The following is a 22,948-nucleotide window of genomic DNA, read 5'->3' as shown; positions in this document are numbered from 1 at the left end:
TAGGTCCCAATGTTACTTTCAGATCTGCGCGTGTGTCTGAATATATTATCCCAGATTAACTGTTCCAAATTTAAATATCATATACTGGCCCATACGTGGCAATCCAATGGCACGTTCTTAACCTTAATTCCATCTACATAAATCAAGCTCAGTGCTGCAAAGCTCAAGAACAAACTTCAGCAGTCTAAAAATGTCAGATGTGTGTTTTCTCCACCCCCCCACCACCATCACCACTCCTCTTAGAGCATGGGCATCCTCAGGGACTTCAAGAGACAAATTCATATTTTCATTTCATGCACAGGAAGAGGTAAACCGTGTTTCTCTTGCCTACTGTGATTGCCAGGCGAACTCCCAAGCTCCGGTTTTCCATGCTGTGTTGCATTTGGGACAGTCTCACAAACAACCAAACCGATCTCGGCAGTGATTGCTATGCAGGAGGACGAAGAAGTGAGGGAGCTGTGACTTTGAGGCCAGTTAATGGAAATACTATGCTCCACAACAGCATTCATTCAAGTTGTTATCTATAAATCTGCTTCCTGTCACTGCGAGTATCCCGATACTATGGAGCAGGTACAGTATGCACCTTTCCCATAATGTAGCATGTCTAAACCCAAATGTCAGCCCTCAAAAAATAAAGAGCACCCAAAAAAAGTTGAAGTATTAGCAAATAAAAATTCAGCACAAGTATCCATTTCTAACATAGTAGTGGATTTTCTTCCTTTGAGGAAAAACATGATCATAAAATAAATAACCCTCTGTGATTGTAGCAGTGAAAGATATTGGTTAGCATATATATCTTATTTCTGCAAATAAACTAGGTGAGGCTAGTTTGGTTGACTATGCCCTCAAATGGTCGCATAGGACACCAGAAGGAAGTGTTCTAAATGTGAATATCCTGCGAGACAGCACTCAGGGATCCAGATATGCTGTAAATTAGTGACTGAATTTAGTTTCCTACGTGCAACAGTCAATATGCTACTCATAAATGACTTCCTAGACATCACTTTACAAGATTACACACAGCACCGAAGATCTAGAGTTGTCTCCTCAGAACTATAGTCCTACCAACTGCGTCTCCACCAGACGCTGTGATGCTCCCGGGCCAGAAACACAAGCTACTCTCGGTGAGGGACAAAACACACTTTGGCACGGGGGATATTTTCACCTGCTGCACCGTAGGATAGCGCTGCTACCCGCCTGCAGTCAGCGACACTGATTCTATTCTGGCTCCCAACAGCCCATAATGTTCCTGAAAATGCACAAAATAAAATGCAAATCTTTCCTAATGCGCAGGGCAAGTTCAATGTGTTCCAATTAAGGTGGTGTCGTTATTTGGGATTTATCGGCTGCCTCGCATTATAACGCAACATCCTGGATGACAGCAAGAGATACAGACTTCCAGTGTATCATCCCACTGGACAAAAAGAAGAATGACGAGCAATTTCACACTCTTTATCATGCATGAATTATGGCTTTTAAAGACAGGTTATACATCCAGCAGCTGCACATTTGGTGCCTGTAACAAGCCCAGACAGCACTATAAGACGGCCCCGTGGTGCCAAGTTTCCCCCGGACTGCGCATCCCCGACGGCCCGGTGATCCTTACCTCTCTCCTCGCCCGACACCGCCGAGGGCTCGGTGCACGGAAATAATCCCGAGAACAGGGCTAGAAAAGCGAATAGGAAAAACTCGGACATGTTTTCGGAGAGCGGGCTATAAAGAGCCACGGTGCTTCTCCCGGTCCTGCTCCTGCTCCCGGTCCGGGGTCCAGTCTCCCCCTCCACCACCACCACCACCCGGTTGTCGTAGCGCCGTAATACGGTGATGTCCAGCGGAACCGGTGCGCAGAACAGTGCAGCGCTCCCCCCGCTCCGCGACACATGCACACCGCCGCTCTGTGCAGCTGAACAGACGCACCGGAGACGGCAGGAGAGATGAGAGTCTGGGGCAAGGGAGGGGAAGGCGGGGTGGGGGAGTGTAGGAGGATAAAGAATGAGTACGTTTCCTGTCTTTTTCTCAATGATTAAACCCCATCAAGGTGGCGCAGCTCGCCTGAAATTCATCATATTGGTTAGCTGTGCAGTCAGTGCAGTGGGTGTCAGACTGAAGTCCGGGGGAGGTGATTCGGAGGCAGGGGGGTTAGTCAAAAAAAAGAAAAAGTCAGAGAATGGAAGGGCACTAAGCTCTGCTCTCACCATTGTATCTAATTGTTAAAACATAATCAAATATCCTGTATCGTCCTACTAAACCGTATGATACAGATTAAGCTTTTAGCCTTAATCTTAATAACAATGTGGGCAAATGTGACTGAGCTTCTTTACAGTCATGTCAAGGACAACCCAGAACTCAACCAAAGAAGAATACATTGAGGATTCAACTTGACATCGCACACACAGTCAGATTTAGACTGCTCAAGTTGTCAAGTAGCGTCAAGTGCTTTGTTCATTGGCACCTCGGTAAATTGTCCCATTTACGAGTACCGTTGAAAGACTGTAATTTGATCCTTTCCGGGTCTTGAACCCGCGACCCTTCAAGCCATGTCCCTACGAACTGAGTTACTGCCAGTCTGCCACCACTACTGCCAAAGAAACAACAATCTGTTGCGAAAACCTGACTGATTCCGACAGACCAAATGTCGAGGACACTCAAAAGTGTCACCTAAAATAAAACAATAATCAAGTATCACACACACACACAGCATTGAAAACACAGTGATATTAACACTGTATGTAACCCGTCCTTTTCTTAAGAGCAGTTGGCAGCTATTAGAGTTTAGAGATCTAGTGCCTTGTTCAACAGCACCATCAAGATCAGGAGGAGAATTGGCCTCTCTCAAGGTGCCAGTCCATGCACTGGTTCCTACTTGGACTTGAACCAGCAACCCTCCAAAGCCATGTCCTTAAGAACTGAGCTACACAGAGAACTGCAAACTGTTGGCCCTTTTTTCCCCCCGTTTATCTTAAAAGGGCAACACTCTACTACATGGCAACATTTTCAAACATCCCTCCTAAATACCAGACCATGAGGCTTATTGATCTGTCTGAGAAGCTGTGGTCACTTCGGAGCTTGTATATTTGCACAGTGCTTTGGCCTAATGCACCAGAGGTTCATGGAGTAACTGCCCATTTGTAGTCAAGGCAGTTGTGTTCTGTTGCCATAAAGCTCAGGTGAAAAGCCTGCCTGAAGAATAATTGGAAGCTTTTGTGTTGCTACATTGTAAGTGCTTATCTTTGATAGAGGTAAACAAAAATAACAGAAGCACAGCGAGAAAAGTTGGAAGCCCTCTGATTTAGAAGAGGGGAACTGCTGGGATACATGTCATTTTGGTGAATTGCTGCAGTCCACTTGAGACTTTCTTGCTGTTTCGATAGAGGAGCAAAACAAATATGGACTGAGCTAACAAGAAGGCAATTATTAAAAATATTTCAGTACTGCATTGACATGTGAAAGATAAATGTCTTGAGCAGAACATTTATTTTAAATTACAAAGACTCACCAGAGTTTTAAATGATTACCAGGAAAAACTGACCAGCAGCAACACTACAGTATAGCTGAAAGAAACGTGTATCCACAGACTTCAAATTAGTTGGTTTAAGAGTTCCTGACACTCCAACATATTTAAAGAGTGGAAAGGTCTATTGTTTTTCAAGGGGCTATTGCAAAGTCTGCATGGTATTTTTGTGAAAATTGTCCTTAATCTTCTTTGTTTTTATCCACTTTCTGCAGAAAACAGTCAATAGACTTAATTCTAATGGCTCACAATTCTGATTACAAAAAATGGAAATGTTTGTGTTTCAATGTATAAACCATATATACCATATGGTTTGTTTCACAGAACCATCTGAGAAGCCATTATGGAAATTAGCTGGCACAACACATTATAATACTTGGCAGTTGATTGGAGGAGCCATATTTCAATCAAAGCCTTTCCAAAGCCAGTCGGAAGAAGAGCGCAAAACATATTTTACATTGAGCAAAGCCTTCTGTGTATTCATTGAACTTCTTATATAAATATAATACTATTGTTCTGATATAATTGCTGACAATTCAGCACCTAAATGACGCCCATAGCTGCCAGTAGCTCCTCACTGGCATGGAGGAACCTGATTGGTCAGATCAATGATCATTCGGATAAAAATGAATTACTGAAGCCTGACAAGATGATGGTGATATTATGATGCAGTAAATCTCACATGATAGTGTTTTAATTAAGTGCACCTAAAGTGCATTTTTTTTTTTAAATGTATGGCAAAAATTAGTTCTGCATCACCAGTAATAATATACTAGATGTATAAGTCTTCATGAGTCAGTACAAGTATTTTTCATCAGCCATATAAAACACATATACGCTATTTAATACAAGGTTGTTTTTTTTACCACTAGGGTTGTGGGTGTTATAACAGCAAGAGTATTCATATCCGCCAACTTAAAAGAGCAATTTCACACAGTTCTGATGTTTTACATTTGTGATTTGCCTTTTTTTACATCCCACGGCTAAGAAAAACATTTCTAGGGTTAGTCATTTCCAAAATTATATTTTCGTTTCAAAGATAAAATGCCTATATGCTGTGAAATCATGGCTACAATCGTCAGAGCTGCTGAGGGTTATAAGTAGATATGTTCCTTTGTTTGGAATGGATGAGGCATCTGAGCTGAGTGTGGGAGAACTTCAGAATAGCAGCGTGTCATAGCTTTGAACAATGTTTGGAGTAGAAAATGAGAGCAATGTATATAGCACGCACATGTGTAGACAGCAAACAATGTTTAAATATTGATGTGGATCGATCAGGGCGAAACTAAAGTCAAATGCATGGGTGGCATGGTTTTCTACTGTAGGAGTATGTCAGTTTATACACTTGCAGAGTCCAAGGTTATTGGAATGTAGACTGGAGTATTTTACTGGCAATTACAAGCTGCCCTAAAAACAGTAAAACCACAGGCAATTGCAAAGTAATACACTTAATACACAGTGCTTTAATAAGGTTGTGTCAGCATTCAAAAGAGCTTGCAAAGAGCAAATTACAAAAAAACAATCTCACCTCAAGTTCTGTGGAGCTGTTTTGAAGATCTTGATCATTGTGAGGCACCAAGCTGGTTGGCATAAGGAGTCAACAAAAAGTCAACAAAGAAAGTTAAACTATTTACATAATATGTTTTATTGGGCATGTTAAATCAGGGAAATGAACAGAACTCAACCTTAACTGAACAGAAAGTAAGGTAAATAAACCAACCAACACATCAAGACAAATCTCACCAAACAAATTGAAGCCAAAGGGGTAAAAAAACACATGGGGGATCATACCATTCTTTAAAACAGCGTGGTTACACAAAGGCAAACACTTAAACTAAGAATACAACTAAATAGGACAGTAAGTCAATCAGCATCAGTTTTAGAAATTGACCAAGAATAAAGCATGAACAAATGAATACATTCCAATTATATTATTATTATAATATAACCCAAATCCCAATCTCCCCCACAGGATCTGACAAGCACCTGGCATAATCTGATTGGCCACTTCCTGTATTTCAGAGCTGTTTCAGGTGCTGCACCTTTTGCCCAAGATGACCCACAAGCAGTGGCATCCTCATCTCTGGTAAGTCAAAGAAATAGAGACTAGCATGATTGAAGGCAAACTGAACTAAATGTAGCTTAGCAGACTACATACAGAAACTAATTAAATGCTAAAATACTAAACAATGTATGAAACAAAGGAGTGTTCCATCATGTATCTGTATACTGATGTGCAAGAGGTTAAAAGGTGAACAAACTCACTGAGGAGAAAATAAAGTATTAAGTGTGAACTGTACAGAATACTAAACATTGTGTGTAGGAGGGTCACCAACTATCAAAGGTGCAGCCATACAATCATGTTCAGTTTAGTAACTTTCAAAATGCTAGTTAGGTTTAGTTTGATAGCTGCTATATCTGACAGCCAAAGATGTAACACATCAAAGGTAACATGAACACATCGTTTTTAAAGGGCTTAGGAAAAAAACCCCTGATCTTTAAACAACCTCAACCCCTTTAACCCTTAGATCCACGAGTGACTGGACCCTACACTCTTCCATAAGTGGGTCAAAAAAGACCCGTATTAGAATAACATGCCATTTTTGTCATTTTGGTTAAGAAAAATCACATAATTTTAGAAAAAATGTTCACATTTAGAAAAAAATCGTTTTGAACATATTGATGCAAAGATCTCCGCTATTCTGAGACCCTCACAGTATTCCAGTCCCTTTCCAAAACTCATCTCTTCTCCTCTTGTCTACTCATAGCCCACCCCCCATCAATCCATGCCGGTTGATCAAGTTTGATAGTCCTATACCCCCCACCCTAACCTTCCCTTATATTGTAAAGCGATTTTGAGTCCTTGAAAAGCCCTATACAAATATAATGTATTATTATTATACAGACAGGTATCAGATCTTGCTGTGTAAAATATTCTTCCTGAGAGGTGTCACTTGTAGTCTGTGTGGCCCACAGTGAATGTATTCCTGACAGCCACAGGTGATAAGAATCAAAGGTTCCCATAGGATTCCATAGAAAATGCATCCGGGTCATTTTTGACCCACTTATGGAAACTTGGGGTAGGAATACAAAAACTACAATTTCTTAACATTTAAATGGCATGATATAAATTTGAAATGTTGTTGGCTGTTTTCACCCCGTGAGGGTTGACGCTAACTTTACATGGACGCTGCCGCATATACACGTTCTCCTGGTGAGACCTCAAATCATCTTCGTAATATCTATCAAACTATAGATCCTACACATCCACTGGACGTGGATTCTAAAAGTACAATATACACTTCTCGTTAGAAATCTAATCAAAAAGCATTTTAATGGCCAAACTGTCCTACAATTTAGGATTTTCCAGAGAGGGTTATATGTGAATATACGACCCTCCGGAGCGTTTGCAATCAACGGGAGCATATGCCTCAAATTGTTGTTTCTTACACGACCACTAGAGGTGCTAAACTTTAAAACGTGACTCTAGCTCGTAATAAGCTGTTGAACATCTTTTTTTTTAAAGTTTGATTATTTTCCCCTCTGTAAGTAGAGTGTCTTTGAGAAGTGTGATAAGGGCTATATAAATCTTACCTGTTATCATTAAAACGATAATATTCAGAAAGAGACTGTTGCTAAGGAAGAAACTAAGCATTGTCTCTGTCGACTGCATCACTGCAAACTATTCAAATATCCTCTTTAAACGCTTCTCCTAAATGCATGTACTTCTGCAACACGTATTCATTACCAGCGGATGAACCAAGCTGTTAGTGCTGCTCAAATACAAGCAGCCATGTCCTGTCAGAGCGTCATAAATTCATTAAGCGAAACATTGTTTACGGTGACAGATAAATGTATCCGGGATGAGATGGCGACATGCCTAACTTTCATGCGGAACGATCTGTCGTGTTTTATTATTGAGTTGTCACCGAGAATGAACAAGTCCAAGTCTTCAAGGACATTTCTCAAGCAGTCTCTGCTGTTTCTCACTGCCAGGATTGCACTGATTTCTGCTACTGGAAGAAAAAAACAAATGAATAATTCCATGAGACTTTCATTTTTTCCCCCCTTCTTTCTGAGAGCTGACTGAATTGTTCCCATCACAATCACAGTGGCTACACTTTGATTGAACAGCTACAACTGCCTTTTTTTCAGACTCTGATAAAGTGCTCTATGTTCAAAATGATTTGTACATATGCGCCAACACCAGAGCCGCATTAGCTCTTGAAATGTTGCCTCTTCTATTCACCTCTACCCTTAATTAGCTAGAGTCACCCACCTTTACACAGTCACATCGGCTCACATTGAACAACCCTTTCATGAAATGTGAGTGTTGCCATGCACAAAGGCACAAAGGCACATGTCAATAGGAATGATTCTCAGCGCGGTCCAGCGGGCTTTAGTAGCGGCCGTGTCAGAGGGAATCAAGAGCTAGTGGCTGGTCGTACCACTGAATAGCATAAGCTAGTGTGGACTAATGGCCACTCATGCATAGCGTGTCACTCACTTGCGGTACAGGTCCTGACATACAGGACAGCACGAGGGCTTGTCATGAGTATACGCTGACATGCGGCTACATGGAGGCCTACCTCACATGACCACGGGGTCGTACATCTGAGGCTCTGCAGGTCGCCTTGGTGCTCCTGTCCCTGACTGACATGAGTGATCACCATGCCAACCCTCGCACCACATTCGGCCTGCACTTCTTGTTTTGCATGATCCAAAATTAGCAGCAGCGTTTGATCCTGTTTGACCCTGTCATAGTTGCAGGCTCATTATCATCCTGATAGCCCTGACATTTTCAGCTTATAGGTTCAGCATTCTTCTCCAGCTTTAGAAGTGATTTTTAAAAAGGGAGGACTGAGCGAGGATCTGCCCCGCCATATCTTGTCTGACGTCAGTTTAGTTTCTTTTGACAGTTAGTAGGCAGGAAAAGCAGGAAGTCTGGTTCTGGTTGTTGCTGAGGGAGAGTGCAGTCCTGCGCCTGGCCATGAAGTGATGAGGATCCACGGGTGTCCCCCAGGGTCTCGGTGCTTGTTAATCAAGCAGTGGGATGACAGGTCATTTGCTGCATAAATCACTGCACTCTCATCATGCTGAAAGTGACTTTTGAAAAGGTGAATGTAAAATGCACCTGTCTGTCAGGATAATGTAACATAGAGCTGTATGTGTTTCAGCCTCCATCAAACAGTCTTCAGAATGTTTTTTTTGTATAGTCTTGTTCCAAATATGGCCTTCTTTTGTCATACGGATATTAATCCTGTCTCACACGGAAGTCATCAATAGCCAGTGTCAATGTGAACCAACATGTGTTATTGTACAAGAGTTGATTGTTCCTGCAATGCAATTTTTTTGCAACGTCTCAGAGGAGATGAACATTGCACATTCAATTCTCACATTTACAGAGTAGCTGTGATGCCATTTCCTGTGCTTGTTCTTAGCTGTTTGAGGAGCAATTTCAACAAAGCAATTTCAAGTTAATTGTCTTTGTGTGAAAACATGAAAAAAAAAGCTTCCGTAATCTCTATTTATTCATGAGTGAAGGAATAACCCCGGTCCTGTAAGCGAAGAAACATCATGGCACAAGGACTATTTTGAAAACACTATCTCTTTTCTTCCTTCTATTATTACTTACATTTTAAATAGTTTTTTGGGGGAAATTATGCCACCACACTTTATCAACCTCAAGGGAAAAGAAACAGGCAGACACATGCTCACACACATCCAAAGACACACTCATCTGTGTGGCAGCAGTGCACTGACTTACTACTGCCATCTAGGGATACATAAGGATTCTCTTAAGTTCTCCTCTGTGTGCGTCATATTCATAGTGGGGGCACTATATACTCTGTTTTAAATTGAACTGATACAATTACAACCCAAAAAGGACTAATAAAAAGTATCCTCAGTGTGAGCTTGTGTTAAAAAATAAAACACTGAGTCACTGTCAACAGGCAAATAAATACATTTCCATTTGTGCGTGACCGGTGAAGTATTTTTCTTTTGCAATATTCTGTGCCGGTTCCCAGTGGACATCAGGGTTGGAGGAGCCACAATGCAGACAGAGCAGCTCGCCATCTCTCTCCTCACACAGCTGGATCCCACTCCCACTGAATAATAACCTCAATCTCAGCTCTGTCTCGGGGGTGGGGGGGAGGCCTTGGAGCCGCCCTCAGCTTAGTGCAAGGCTTTGTGTCCGTATACGTGCACACTCACACACTGTCACTCTCTCCTGCCACAAGTCGCTCTGAGAGAAATGCTCCACTGATTGGCAGTAGTAGAAAAAAAAATCCGGACAGAGGAGCAGAGCTGGGAGACTTGGAAGTCGGGGAGGAGGGCGGTATAGAGGCAGCGGGGGGGAGGCGGGGCGGGTGGAGTGTGTGTTTCTGATCAGGAGGGGGTTCAATAGTAGGTTCCCAGCAGTTCGCCCCCTTTGCACCTCTGGGGGGTTCACGCAAAGTGTTTCTACAGAGGAAGGGGAGGAAAGGATTGGGAAAAGGAGGGCTGCCGCTGTGTTAGGGCGAAGGAGGAGTGAGATAAAAGAGACTGCCGCTGGATACCAAGCTAACGAACAGCCCCGCTTTCCATCCCTGATTGCGATTTAAGATGTGTGGGTATGTAGAGCTGAAGGGGGTGAGCAGTGGTGAGTCAACTGACCTTTCCGAAAGCCCTTCACCTCAGCAAGCCTCCACGTGGAGCCCATTAACAGCCCACATTTGACAGCTTTCAATTAAATCAACCCTAATTACTTTAGACGTACATTTTTGGGTATGTCGGATCTCAAAAAACAGCAACCCAAACATAAAAAAAATGACATTTCAGAATGTGAATCTATTTGCGGAGTATTAATACACTCAGTCTGTTTCTACAGTTTTGATGGTAAGTGTTCTGTGCTCCCTTTTCTCACTGTGGTTGGCCATCCCGTGTCTCTAATTCATAGTGACAGGTCGACTTCATGGTGCTTCTTTTCACAAGCCGTGGCAGCAGTCCAACATGCGCCCAGCAACACACACACACACACACACACACACACACACACACACACACACACACACACACACACACACACACACCTCCTCAGCAACATCTAAATAGGTAATTATCTGACTTAAGAGTGGGGAGGTGGCAGCCAGTGCATTTCACGTGACCAGCCTAAAACTAAAGCCACCACTCAGCAAAGGAATATTAATTGCCTTTTCCAAGTCCACAGGGGAAAAGAAGAGAGTTGCCTATCAACAAGCGGCGTCTACCAGCTTCTCAGCAAGGTTACTGAATAGCGTCATTGTTGTCGTCTCCTTGTCGGAGGGAACAGCTCGCCAATAATGCTGGTGGTGTGTGTGCTTCAGCATTGGCTTTCTGTCTGTCGTAACTGTAAAAACACGGGTGTTTGTTCAGCTATGAATGGGAGAGAGAAAGAAAACAGCAGGGGAGAGAGGGAGGTGATCCAGGATTGTGGAGGTGAAATAATCCATTATACTGCAGGTTTTATCATGTCTGTGTGCAGGGGTCAGGCATCGGTTTCTTCTGATCAGTGGGGAAAAGTAAATACAATTTAGATCTAGAAATGTCCCCCCACAGAGCTCCCAGGCATCAAAACATGCAATGTAGAATACTAGCAATGTTGCAGCAGGAACAGGATTTGTACTTTTTTTTTTTTGTTCACTGCCTCAGCTCATTGATATGCAACGTGGCTCTTACACTGATAATTGCCTGCTGAGCTCCAGATCAATTCTGTAATTTGATATCAAAACCCCATGATATCATGTGTGTGCAGTCTTATCAGAGTTAAGGGGAAAAGAAGAGCGACAATGGAGAGGGACAAAGAGAAAAACCAATGACTTTAAGAGTTACCTTATTACCTACCTTTGCAGTTTGGAGTTTTCACTGTTCTGCAAATATAAGAGACACAATGGCTCTAGGGACAGAAATAATGCATGGGCAGGGAGGCTTTCTCCTCACATACACAGCTTAAGCCTGATGGGGCTAAATCAGGTACAGTATATCCGGTTGCCTCGGGTCATAATAGCTTCATGCTTGGTTCGATTTTGGTTAATTTTGAATGTAACTCATTTTTATTTTCTCTGCATCCATATGTGTCATCTGTTGTGAGTAAGAGGTAAAGCACCCAGCGTGTCAGGCGAGAGTGTAACTGTAGCTTTACATTATCCTGACAAGCTAACACAATTAAATAAAGCAAGCTGATGGGAGCTTTTAAAATCTCTGGTTATTAGGGGAGAGATTCTCGACTGTGGGAACATTACGCACTCATGTGACCCATGAATATACCTGCTCTCCCTGTAATGTCATTCTATTCTGGATTATGGCTGTGGGAACATTTGAATGGCTTGGTAGTAGTCCAACAGGCTGGTTAATTTATAAGGGTGAATTACTCTGGGTATTTATCCATACCTTTTAAACTTGACTTGCAGGGAAAGGAGTTATTATAGTAGAATGAGATGTTAAACATCCACGCTAACAATAATGCATTGAAGTTATTCTGCAATCCCCAGTACTGTACTAGTATGGAGGACATATTGGTATATTACCAATATTACATCAGAGCTATCAATAAAAAACATCAAAGTACTTTTTTGTGCAGCAACTATTTTGCAATGAGAAATGTAATCCTCAGCATTACCCACTTTAGCATTGTCTATTCAAACGATGAATAGGATATGACAAGTCCTCACATTATGCTTTAAAGAAGCTTAATAAAGAAGAAAAGCATTTATAAGTTGTATGTCTTTATAAACTAAATCCATATCTACTATGTGAAGTTATAGCATTTCAACAGTGTACCGAAGATTCAACAATGATATATATTTTTTTTTTTCGCTAACAAGACCTTATTAGGGCTGTCTTTCTGAAGACAATGATTGCTGAGTGAAAGCAATAGGTGACAGCCTTGAGGACATCAACACAGTGTAAGTGTTCACACAATGCATTAAGGTCTTTCATTTGCAGTCACAAAACCAAACCACAGTTATGTTACACTGATTCTTCTCTCTAAGTTGGAGGATTTCTAATGTGTTCCCAACTACTCGTTCATTTCTGAAAATGGAGTTAAAATGGCAAAGTGCAATGGAATAGCACTCAGAGTTGGAGTACTTGTAAACATAGTAAATTGGCTAATGCATTAAGAACAAAAACAGGACCCTAAAACTGAATTCAGCCATCATTACTTGAATCGTATACAAGTAATGTTGTCCTATCTATACCCTGAATACCTATACAGGTGTTATCTCTTTGTATGCTAAAGTTAAAGCTAAGCAAATTATCCTTGGGGTTTACAAAGTTACCTCACGCCATGAACTAGAAAAAGTGATCAAGGTTAAAGTCATCTTGCTTGGCAGACGCAAATTAAACTAATTGGAGTGTGAAAGAGATGTCAATCAAGCATAATCTGTACACACTCACACATTTCTAAGTAGTATAAGCAAGGGAAATAAGGGAAATCTACTGGCTTCTGCAACCATGATAATATATTAACTAAGCAATGGTGAGCTCTAGGTGCACAATTCAAACTCCCTTGACCTAAACTTGAAAAAAAACAGTGCTTTGTCATTTACAACCCAAGGAAATCAGTTTTGTCCAATATAATATTAAAGTACCGGAGGTCATATAATAGGAAGCTAATATAATATAAATGTATCTTGCTACTGCCCGGTGAAGCAGTACCAATTTCCAAGATTTTCGCCAACGGATAGTAGCCTGAGAACCACTTCCCAACCAAAAATATATATATTTTAAGTCCAAGAGGGGATGAAATGCAGCATGGAGACGTGAGTCAGACTCAGCCTTTGTAAATGGGGTCAGCTCTACCAGTTGAGCTACCTTGGTGCCCCAGGAAAGGTTTTTTTAATATTCACTTTGCTAGGTTCCAGAATAATCAAAACACTCTCAGTCAGAAAAGGTTGTGAAAGCACAGAAGTCTCAAAAGGGCCTTAAAAAACAGTTTGTGGTAGAATATCTGCTGAAATGAGGTGTGTGTTAATTCGAGGTAGGATCAGAATGCCCCGAGTGTGCAATTCTCTACCTTAAGCCCTAAAGAAAAGGCGGAGTCACTCCCTGATTGGACAAAAGGTGAAATTTACCGAGCTGCTCTCAATTCCAAAGTAGCCCCCAACTGATTTGAATAACCTCCAATTAAAATCTGAACAATTCTAACATTCAGGTGAATGAACTGGGAAAATCAAAATGACAACAAGTACAAACAAAAGATTTTTACTCAAATCATCTGTTTTCTGTTCTACCTGCAAAGCAGGTGTGCCTCCTGGAAATACTTGTAAACCTAAGACTACAATCTGCAGTTTTATTGCATCTTGGTAACAATCGCCTAGGAAACAACCACAGACAGGCTACATCTGTCGAACGTCAGTCAAAAAGAAATGTCGAGATAAGAAACATGGACTCCATGTTGCATCAGCGGCGGCATACTGATCATTCATAGAGATTTTGTCTCGATGACCACTTCATATCCAGCTAAGCCGTCAAGACCCTGTCTATCTGTCTTTTGGGATGCTGCTCTCTTTGTTGTATATCTTGCATGAGTTGCGTTGATAGCATTTATAGAAGCTGACAGATTTTGGTTGTGGTTTGCCGCCTCGCCTAATGGCCTACTACTGTATGATTGATGGAAGGCTAGCGGGAAAACGCGCCCACCTCTTGGGTTTCCTCTCCAAACCATATCTCTCTCAACACGCTTACCCTGCATGCAGCATTACTTCAACTCTGAACAAGGTTGATTGATCAAAAAACGGTATTGGATGAATATTTTATTCTCTTTTACAAACCGTAAATAGAGAATTTTCATCACAAGTTAATGTTTCGGGAGTTTTTTTTACAGCGCGGTTGTCATTTAGCATAGTTCTGCTGTTTGGAAATATGACCCGAGGAATAGCTGCCAGTCCAAAGCAAGCACCCTTCACATGTGCTTTTTTCCTCTTTATATTTCCCTCTTAGACTGAGGTCAGACAAATCTGTCTTGACAAGTGCAGCTGAGACTTCAACAACTACTCTTGACAAAATGCTTGCTGTGATGCCTTGAAACTATGTACACAAGACAACAAGGGAATGACAAATAGGTAGATTGGAGATCACAAAGTACCTTTTGTCATAACATTGTCTCATCTGCACAGAGTGGCTCAATACTTTTCTAATTACAGATGCAATTATTCCTTGCTCAATGGTGCAAAAACTACACTTTGCTATTTCGATATCCTTATGAGGAAACACTGAAAAACAATTTAAGAGACTCCTTTCATTTCATTTGAATGATCCAAGTACATGTTATACTCATTTATTTATACTAACACTCTTAGACAGAACACATTTAATGTATGAAATATGAGGCTCTGCCACTGTGTCACAATTCTGCAGAGTCTGGAATACTCAAGATAAATACATGTTTTCCAACGGTTGCCGACAACTGTAGGATTATGACCTTTGAGTTTATAAAATAGCTGAAGCCATCACGCAGAAGCAGGAACGATACCCGCTTGGCACATTAACAGAAGCAGTGCACACAACAGTGACACACCACTCATGGAAGCAATTTAGCTACTAAAGCTTCTTCTTTGTAACTTCCAAAGGATGTCTTTTTTTTTTAAATGACACTACTTATAGCAAAGTTTCCTTCAGCATTGAAGTAATAAAGCTGTCTCTACGTTTATACTGTAGGTATATATTAGAAATAAGAAAAGCAAATAGTTAAGATGGCAGACTTTGAATGTGACTGTAGTGTTGTCATTTGGTATGTGTATCTTGCTTTGTTATAGACAACTCAGGAGACAGCGAGTATCGTTAACTGTGCTTTATTCCCGTTCTGAACTACCTAATAACTGGTGTCACACATATCACATTCCGGGTATCCACAACTCCGGACCAAATAGTATGTCACAACATTACAGTGACCTTCAGGGATATTTGTTTTATTTAGCGATTTTTCTGCGTGACTGGTTGTTAGCAATTGATACTTATGAGCTGTATAGATACTCAGAGGGATTTTGATCACCCTGTCGTTCTCTTTTCATTAAGCACCGCCTTGCTGCATATTTTCCAGCTTATTAAATGGTGACATATTGAATAAACCAACAAATTGACTCACAATATTGATTACAAATAGATTTTCCGTGAACCAGTTTTTAAACAATGCCAGAGCCCATGCCATGTTCTCGTTAGTGATTACTTCCTCTCTGTCCAGTGTTCTGTCTTTTAACCTCTTTTCTTGTCTTACCCTGGTGGTTTTTCTTTACCGCAGACCGTTTAGCCATCATGAGTCCAGCTTTTCCTTCTCTCCACTAATATAAAAATGAACAGTCAAAACTACTCCATGGTGTTTTCTGATGGAGAAAAATAATGCTTGTTATCCGAAGCAGACGTTAAATTGACTGGACTACCTTCCGCGGATTGGTTTGACTGCAACTTGTCCCTTGATCCTCCTTAGCAATGGTCTGTTCTCCTTAGTAGCGGCCTGTTAGCCAAAATTAACAACCTCTCGAATGTCCAAACTGACCTATCAGTAGGGATGGGTATCGTTTGAAATTTATCGATTCCGATTTCGATTCCGGTTCTGCTTATCGATTCCGGTTCTTATCGATTCCCCGTTTCGATTCCAAAATTGTAAAATAAAGAGGTCAAACGTTTAGATAACAAAAATATATTTATTCTTAAAAGCTTTAACTGAAATTGTTACTAAAAAATATACATGCAATACAAATGTATTGCACAATAGCTGTGCTTTATTTTAACTGAGCTATGCCTGTGGCAAGCTATTAACAGGCATTACACTTTGCCTTTTCTTTTTCTTTTTTAGTGTAGTGGAGCCTCACTTCAGAGTGTTTACCGCGACCTATCTTTGGTGTTATGAAGTGACTGAGCTCGTGAAATGTCTACGGGAGGGCGGGGGGGCATCGCTGCGGGGCAACTGTGGACCTCTGTCGCCTGTCAGCGCAATTTATATGATGCCGTTTAAAAAAATGAAGGGCGGTGCCGGCCGTCAGCGTACCGAGCCGGCCGTCAACGGCCCGCTGACGACCGGCCGTTCTGTGATTCTCCAGGTCCGCCCTGTATTCCACCGGGTCACCGCAGCACCGCGGTGCAGACGGACCCGCTGGAATACAGGGTCTACCGCGTTTAGGAACCGTTAAGCAGAACCGAAATTGTGTATTTTGTATGGGTACCCGGTACCCGGCATTTTCTTATCGGTTCTCATCTGGAACCGAGTTTCGGTTCCCAACCCTACCTATCAGCATTGAGTATTCCATTAATCGGTGTTATAATCAAAGTTGTTATAATCAGCTCATTGTTGTATCATTTATTGAAAGGCATTTACCGTAAAGATGTCTTTGTTCAGAGGGGTCTAGTTTGGGTTTTTAGAATTGTGGTTTTTTTTGTGGTTAATTTTATGATATTGTTTGTAATTCACATCATAATTGGGGTCTTTTGTGTTAAAGCTCTAGTTAACATTGATGGTGGATCAGCCTTCATTTCAGTTATTTTAGCAGGTTTTGATAGTTTCAAGTTGACGATGTATGGAACAAAGTTCCCTCCAAAGTGCAATTGGAAAAAACATTTGCTATTTTTATAGAAGATATCAATATTTTGTTGAAGACAGATTTGGCTACTGTTTCCATCTTTCTCTCTTGTTTTTCTTCCCTTCTTCCTCAAATCAACATAACAGTCAGTTGATGTTCCTGTCGAGACATTAAAGAGAATAATGGACCTTATTGTTAACTGAGCTGACACTGTTTTTAAATGAAGTTATTTATTTACTTTTAACATTACATTACTGGCAGATGTTACCAGAGAAAAAAGCCAAGCCAACACAAGCCAACTCATCTAAGTGTCATGACATAAGAATAATGACCTGCAATCCAATCCAGGGCCAAATTACAATGATGTGTGTCAGAGCTGGAAGTCCATATTGAATCTCCATTTGGTAACCTTTCTCCACCTGAAACAGGGGGAGAGGAAAACAACCCTGTGGCTCCATGTCTGAGAGCAGACACACAAGATATACAGTCACTTCTGAGTTGGTGGATTTCACAACATTTGTGGGCACACTTTGTGGATATCCAGGGGAATGGAGACAAAAGCAGTTTTATAGCATGATGTGACACCGTTGTCGCCTTACGCTCCAATGAAAAACAGAAAAAAGGTTTCCTATATGACCTCTGAGTCGTTTGAGGCAGGGTCATCCAATACTCTTTCAGGGTACACAAATAAACAAATGTTTAACTTTAAATTTTAAACTTTAAATTTTCTAATTCTTACCTGTCTGGAGGTCAGCAGTAAATCCCTGCACATATTTGCAGGGTCATTTAGCTTCTATAGTTGAAATGACATTGACATCAAGCAACATCAGCACTCTGTTGACAGGAAATGAACACCAAAAAGGAAAAGAGCTGGATCTGGAAATGTGTTGGTGTTATTGCTTTTACCTTATTTAGAGGTCTTTTATAATTTAAATGTTTGAGTTTAAATGAATAAACAACAATAATTTCACATTGTGCGGAAATGAATAAAATAATCAATTTCAAGATTCAAGGCTTTTGTCATTTGTACATAGCTACAGTGTAGTTATGTCAATGAAAATCAGAGGTCATAGGCTCCTCCAACAGTGCAACACAATAAAACAGATAAAATAGTGCAAGTAAATAAAATAAAATATAATATAAATAGTGCAGAATGGTCTATATACAAGTAATTGGAATATTGATATAAGTTGCAAACAGATGAATGTAATGGATGTTCTTTCAAAAGTTCAGGTGTTTAACAGTCTTATGGCCTGATTCAATGGCCGCGTAACACTGTAGGCAGGCAGAACTCATCAGAAAATCTAAAACTGTACACTTTTCATGCAAGGCAATGATGGTGTGTAGTTAAGGAGTGAAAGTCTTATATGGACCTTTTAAGGTCAGTGGAAGACGGTGTGATGTTAGATGTAATGTGGCTCACATGGGCAGGGTCACAAAGGAGGACTGCTGGCCTGATGTGAAATCCAAGTCTTACCCCCAAAACACACCAGGAGCGTCTGCGTCGTGTTACGGCCGCGCCGGTCGTAAGGATCGTGGCCACTCTAGTCAATGGGTGCTATTACACCACACGCGCCGTGTTACGGCTCAGACGCGTCCCAGAAGTGGCTCGGCGCAGCGCTTCTCTAAAATTAGGATGAATCCTATTTTTGCCGCGGCGCAGCCGTAACCCCCAAAACACACCAGGAGCGTCTGCGCCGCGTTACGTTGCGGCTGCGCCACGCTGCGACCTCCTCCTGCGTCAACACACACCAGACGCGTTTCAAAACGTTGCGGAAGCGGAGCGTCGTGTGTGCAGCCTCGCAGTTGTTGTTGATTTTGGAATATTTCCTGGACATTTGTACTTCTACAAGTAAGTAGGCTATACGTAGTTAAATGGTTTATGTTTGTGTCTGTTTAAATCGTGTTTATTGTTGTTATTTCCTATTTTGTTGTGTTGTAGACTACAGACACAGTTAATAATAATTGTAATATTCCAGTTATAAACGACATGAATCAAAGATGTGTTGCTGTATTTTAGTGGTAAAAAAATATGCATTCATCATCATAATTATTCTATATATATATATCATTTACAGTGCCTGTAAACCGGAGGAGAACGCTGGCATGTATTCTCCTACTTGAAAGACTAATGATGGGATGGGGGGAGGAGTTTACCTTACTGCTGCGCCGCGGCAAAAATAGGATTCATCCTAATTTTAGAGAAGCGCTGCGCCGAGCCGCTTCTGGGACGCGTCTGAGCCGTAACGCGGCGCCTGTGGTGTAATAGCACCCATTGACTAGAGTGGCCGCGATCCTTACGACCGCCGCGGCCGTAACGCGACGCAGACGCTCCTGGTGTGTTTTGGGGGTAAGGTAAACTCCTCCCCCCATCCCCCCGTAGTCTTTCAAGTAGGAGAATACATGCCAGCGTTCTCCTCCGGTTTACAGGCACTGTAAATGATATATATATAATAATTATGATGATGAATGCATATTTTTTTACCACTAAAATACAGCAACACATCTTTGATTCATGTCGTTTATAACTGGAATATTACAATTATTATTAACTGTGTCTGTAGTCTACAACACAACAAAATAGGAAATAACAACAATAAACACGATTTAAACAGACACAAACATAAACCATTTAACTACGTATAGCCTACTTACTTGTAGAAGTACAAATGTCCAGGAAATATTCCAAAATCAACAACAACTGCGAGGCTGCACACACGACGCTCCGCTTCCGCAACGTTTTGAAACGCGTCTGGTGTGTGTTGACGCAGGAGGAGGTCGCAGCATGGCGCAGCCGCAACGTAACGCGGCGCAGACGCTCCTGGTGTGTTTTGGGGGTAACTCCTGCAGAGCAGCACAGAGACAACATGCTGTCAGTTATATACAGTGGCGGCGGGTCATTAGGGGCAGGTGGGGCACAGCCCCACCTAGTGTCAGAAGAAAGTATTACAAATAATGATTACAAAAAAATACTAAAAAATAAATAAAAAAACATATAAAATATATTTTAAGGTCATGTTTAATAATCTGATTCGTCTGTACATTTCTGTTTTAGTCTGTGTTCTTCTAATTAGTGTCTAGAGTGCCGTTTTGAACTGTTTAGAGCCATGTGGGACAAAACCCGATCCTGCCCCTCCCTCTCACAGTCTAAGTGAACGGTGATTGTAAAAACTACACTGCGCATGCTCAGAGTATTTTTCTATTTAATGTGTGTGGCAAAAAAATAATGACCGTAGGGGCATAGTGCTCCCATCCCCACCATACGTCATCTCACATAATTCAGAATTGATTGGCTGTAAGTACTCACGTGTGCAGTGCTGCGAAACGTCACGTGTAGTTTGAAGAGGAGACGAGAGAGCAGCATATAGCTAACATCACCAGCGATTAAAAGAAGTAAAAAACTGAAAGAAAATGAATGAAGTTGACCATTTACTGGAGCACACATTTGAGACACTTAGTCTCGGAGAGAAACTGGAGGTAAAGCGCCTCGGTGCCCACCATCCACCGGATTTCCAAATGGTCCAGACTGCGGGCAAAGTTAAACGTGGGTTTAACGCTGAGTGGTTTGCTAAAAAGAAATGGCTAACGGCGAGCATCCAGAAGAATTCCCTCTTTTGCTTTCCTTGCCTGCTTTTTGGTGAAGATCAAGGTACTTGGTCGAGGACAGGTTACAAGGACTTAAAGCATCTTTCGGAGAGGACAATGAAGCATGAGAGCAGCAGCAGTCATTTGGAAAATGCCGTAAAATTGGGATTACTTGGAAGGGTGAATGTTGCAGCTCAGATTGACAGCGCCTACAGACGCGGCATTGATTCTCATAATAGGAAGGTGGAAGAAAACAGGTACGTGCTTGGTCGGATCATCACCTGTATTAAACTGTGTGGGAAATGTGAGACAGCACTGCGGGGCCACAACGAGTCGGCGGACTCTCTGAATCCAGGGATATTCAGGTCAATTTTCGAGACAATGTGTGAGGGCGATTCCAGGCTTCAACGGCACTACGAAGCTCAGCTTGTTTTCAAAGGGACATCAAGCACCATACAGAATGAACTCTTGGACTGCATGTATGATGTGTACAGGGAGGAAATAGCCAAGCAAGTGGACAACACATCATTTGTTGCCGTTCAGGCCGACGAGACAACCGATGTCTCCTGTAAATCGCAAATGGTGATTGTGCTGCGATACATTATGCCTGACCTCACAGTTACAGAGCGTTTTTTTGAGTTTGTGGAAGTAAAGGACAAAACTGGTGTAGGTCTCTCTAACAGCATCAAGGCTGTTCTGGAACCCCTGAAGCTGAAAGAAAAGCTAATCGCGCAGACCTATGACGGGGCGGCCGTCATGAGCGGTAACGTGCGCGGGGTACAGACGGTGATGAAGGAGACGTACCCAAACGCTCAGTTTGTTCACTGCTACGCCCACCAACTGAACCTGACCCTGCAGCAACTGTGTTCAGCAAGGATGAGCATCCTGAAGGTGTTTTTTGCAGATCTAACTGCTTTTTCCACTTTTTTCTCCGGTGCTCCAAAACGTGTTGCAGCTCTTGCAGAGGCAACACAGAGACGCATCCCACGGTCACCGGCTGTGAGATGGAACTTTAAAAGCAGAACTGTGAACGCAGTTTGGGAGACCCGAGATGCACTACTTCAGTGTATGAAGCATATACGCACACAACCAGGATGGGATGCGGTCACCATAAGTGAGGCATACGGCCTGTCAAAGAAACTGCGGGACCGAGCATTTATGCAGCTCCTGGAGTTTTTTTCGTTGCTTATGCCAGAAGTGGATGTTCTATACAACACTCTGCAAAAACGAAGCATCGATGCACCTGGGATCAACAGCGCGCTCTGCCGTTTCAAGGAAAATGTTCAGAAAATGAGGCAGAAAACTGATGCATTGGCCGCCACTGCTCATGATGGAACAGACGAGCCAGGCCGACGAATCAGCAGCACAGCGCCGGTGATGAAGGAGGCTTGTGACACAGTCATCTCACAGGTGGAACAGAGGTTCTCACAGAGTGACCATTTGATCGCTGCAAAGCTTGTTGACAGCTCATTCTTCCCACAGCATGTCCTGTCATTTCCTACACCTGAGCTTGACTGCGCCGTGAAACTGGCCTGCGTTGGGAAACAAGGAGAAGTTGAAGTCTGAGCTGACCACGCTCTACCGCCACAGTGAGCTTCACACTGGAAACACTGCCCTGTCTCTGTTGAAATCCATTCACGAGAACAACTTGGAGGAAACGTTTGCTGAGACTGTTATTTTGGTCAAAATAATAGTGACAACTCCGATGACGACATCCGAGTCAGAGAGGAACTTTTCCACCCTCAAAAGGATAAAGACTTTCACTCGCAACACCATGGGACAGCCGCGACTTAACGCATTGGCCATGCTTTCAATTGAAAGCCAGTTGATCCAGCAACTACAGGACTTCATCCCCAAAGTGATAGACACATTCTGTCAGAGGAAGGACCGCCGTGCCGCTTTTCTTTTCAAGTGAGCCTTCAGCTTTGGTAAGTTCATTTATGTCATATATTTTGTTGATCTTCTGTGTTTTGCCTCTGCTGGATCGATTGATATTGTGACCTCGGTGATGAGTGTCTGTGTTTTCCTTATATTTACAGTCTATGGTGTTTTAATGCTAAAGCATTACGGTTGTTGTTATTGTTAAGAATTACTTTGTGATGGTGACCTTTACTCCATGTATGAAGGTGCATTACTATGACATCCCCACGCTGTGTACGTAAATGTATGCGCTCACAGTGTTGCTCCTGTGGTCTTCAGTGTGTAATTTGACACTCCCCCTCTCTCTCTCCTCCCCCCCTCTCTCTCTCCCCCCTCTCTCTCTCCTCCCTCTCTCTGTCCCCCCCCCCCCCTCTCTCTCTCTCTCCCCCGACCTCTT

At 42.1% G+C, this 22,948-nt stretch overlaps 1 protein-coding gene across 4 annotated transcripts in view; it reads right to left on the bottom strand.

The window, feature by feature from the left end:
- Positions 1 to 1,893, bottom strand: part of lrp1bb (low density lipoprotein receptor-related protein 1Bb) — a 326,595-nt gene extending 324,702 nt beyond the window's left edge. For all 4 annotated transcript variants that reach the window (XM_034218589.1, XM_034218591.1, XM_034218593.1 and 1 more), the window contains exon 1: positions 1,607 to 1,893. In XM_034218589.1, the coding sequence (XP_034074480.1) occupies positions 1,607 to 1,697 (91 nt within the window). In that variant the 5' untranslated portion in view covers positions 1,698 to 1,893. The remainder of the gene's footprint in view (positions 1 to 1,606) is intronic.
- Positions 1,894 to 22,948: the final 21,055 nt, after the last annotated feature.

Source organism: Gymnodraco acuticeps, unplaced genomic scaffold (genome assembly GCF_902827175.1).
Source record: "Gymnodraco acuticeps unplaced genomic scaffold, fGymAcu1.1, whole genome shotgun sequence".
NCBI classification, from domain to species: Eukaryota; Metazoa; Chordata; class Actinopteri; order Perciformes; family Bathydraconidae; genus Gymnodraco; species Gymnodraco acuticeps.
This window is presented reverse-complemented; position numbering and strand designations above follow the sequence as displayed.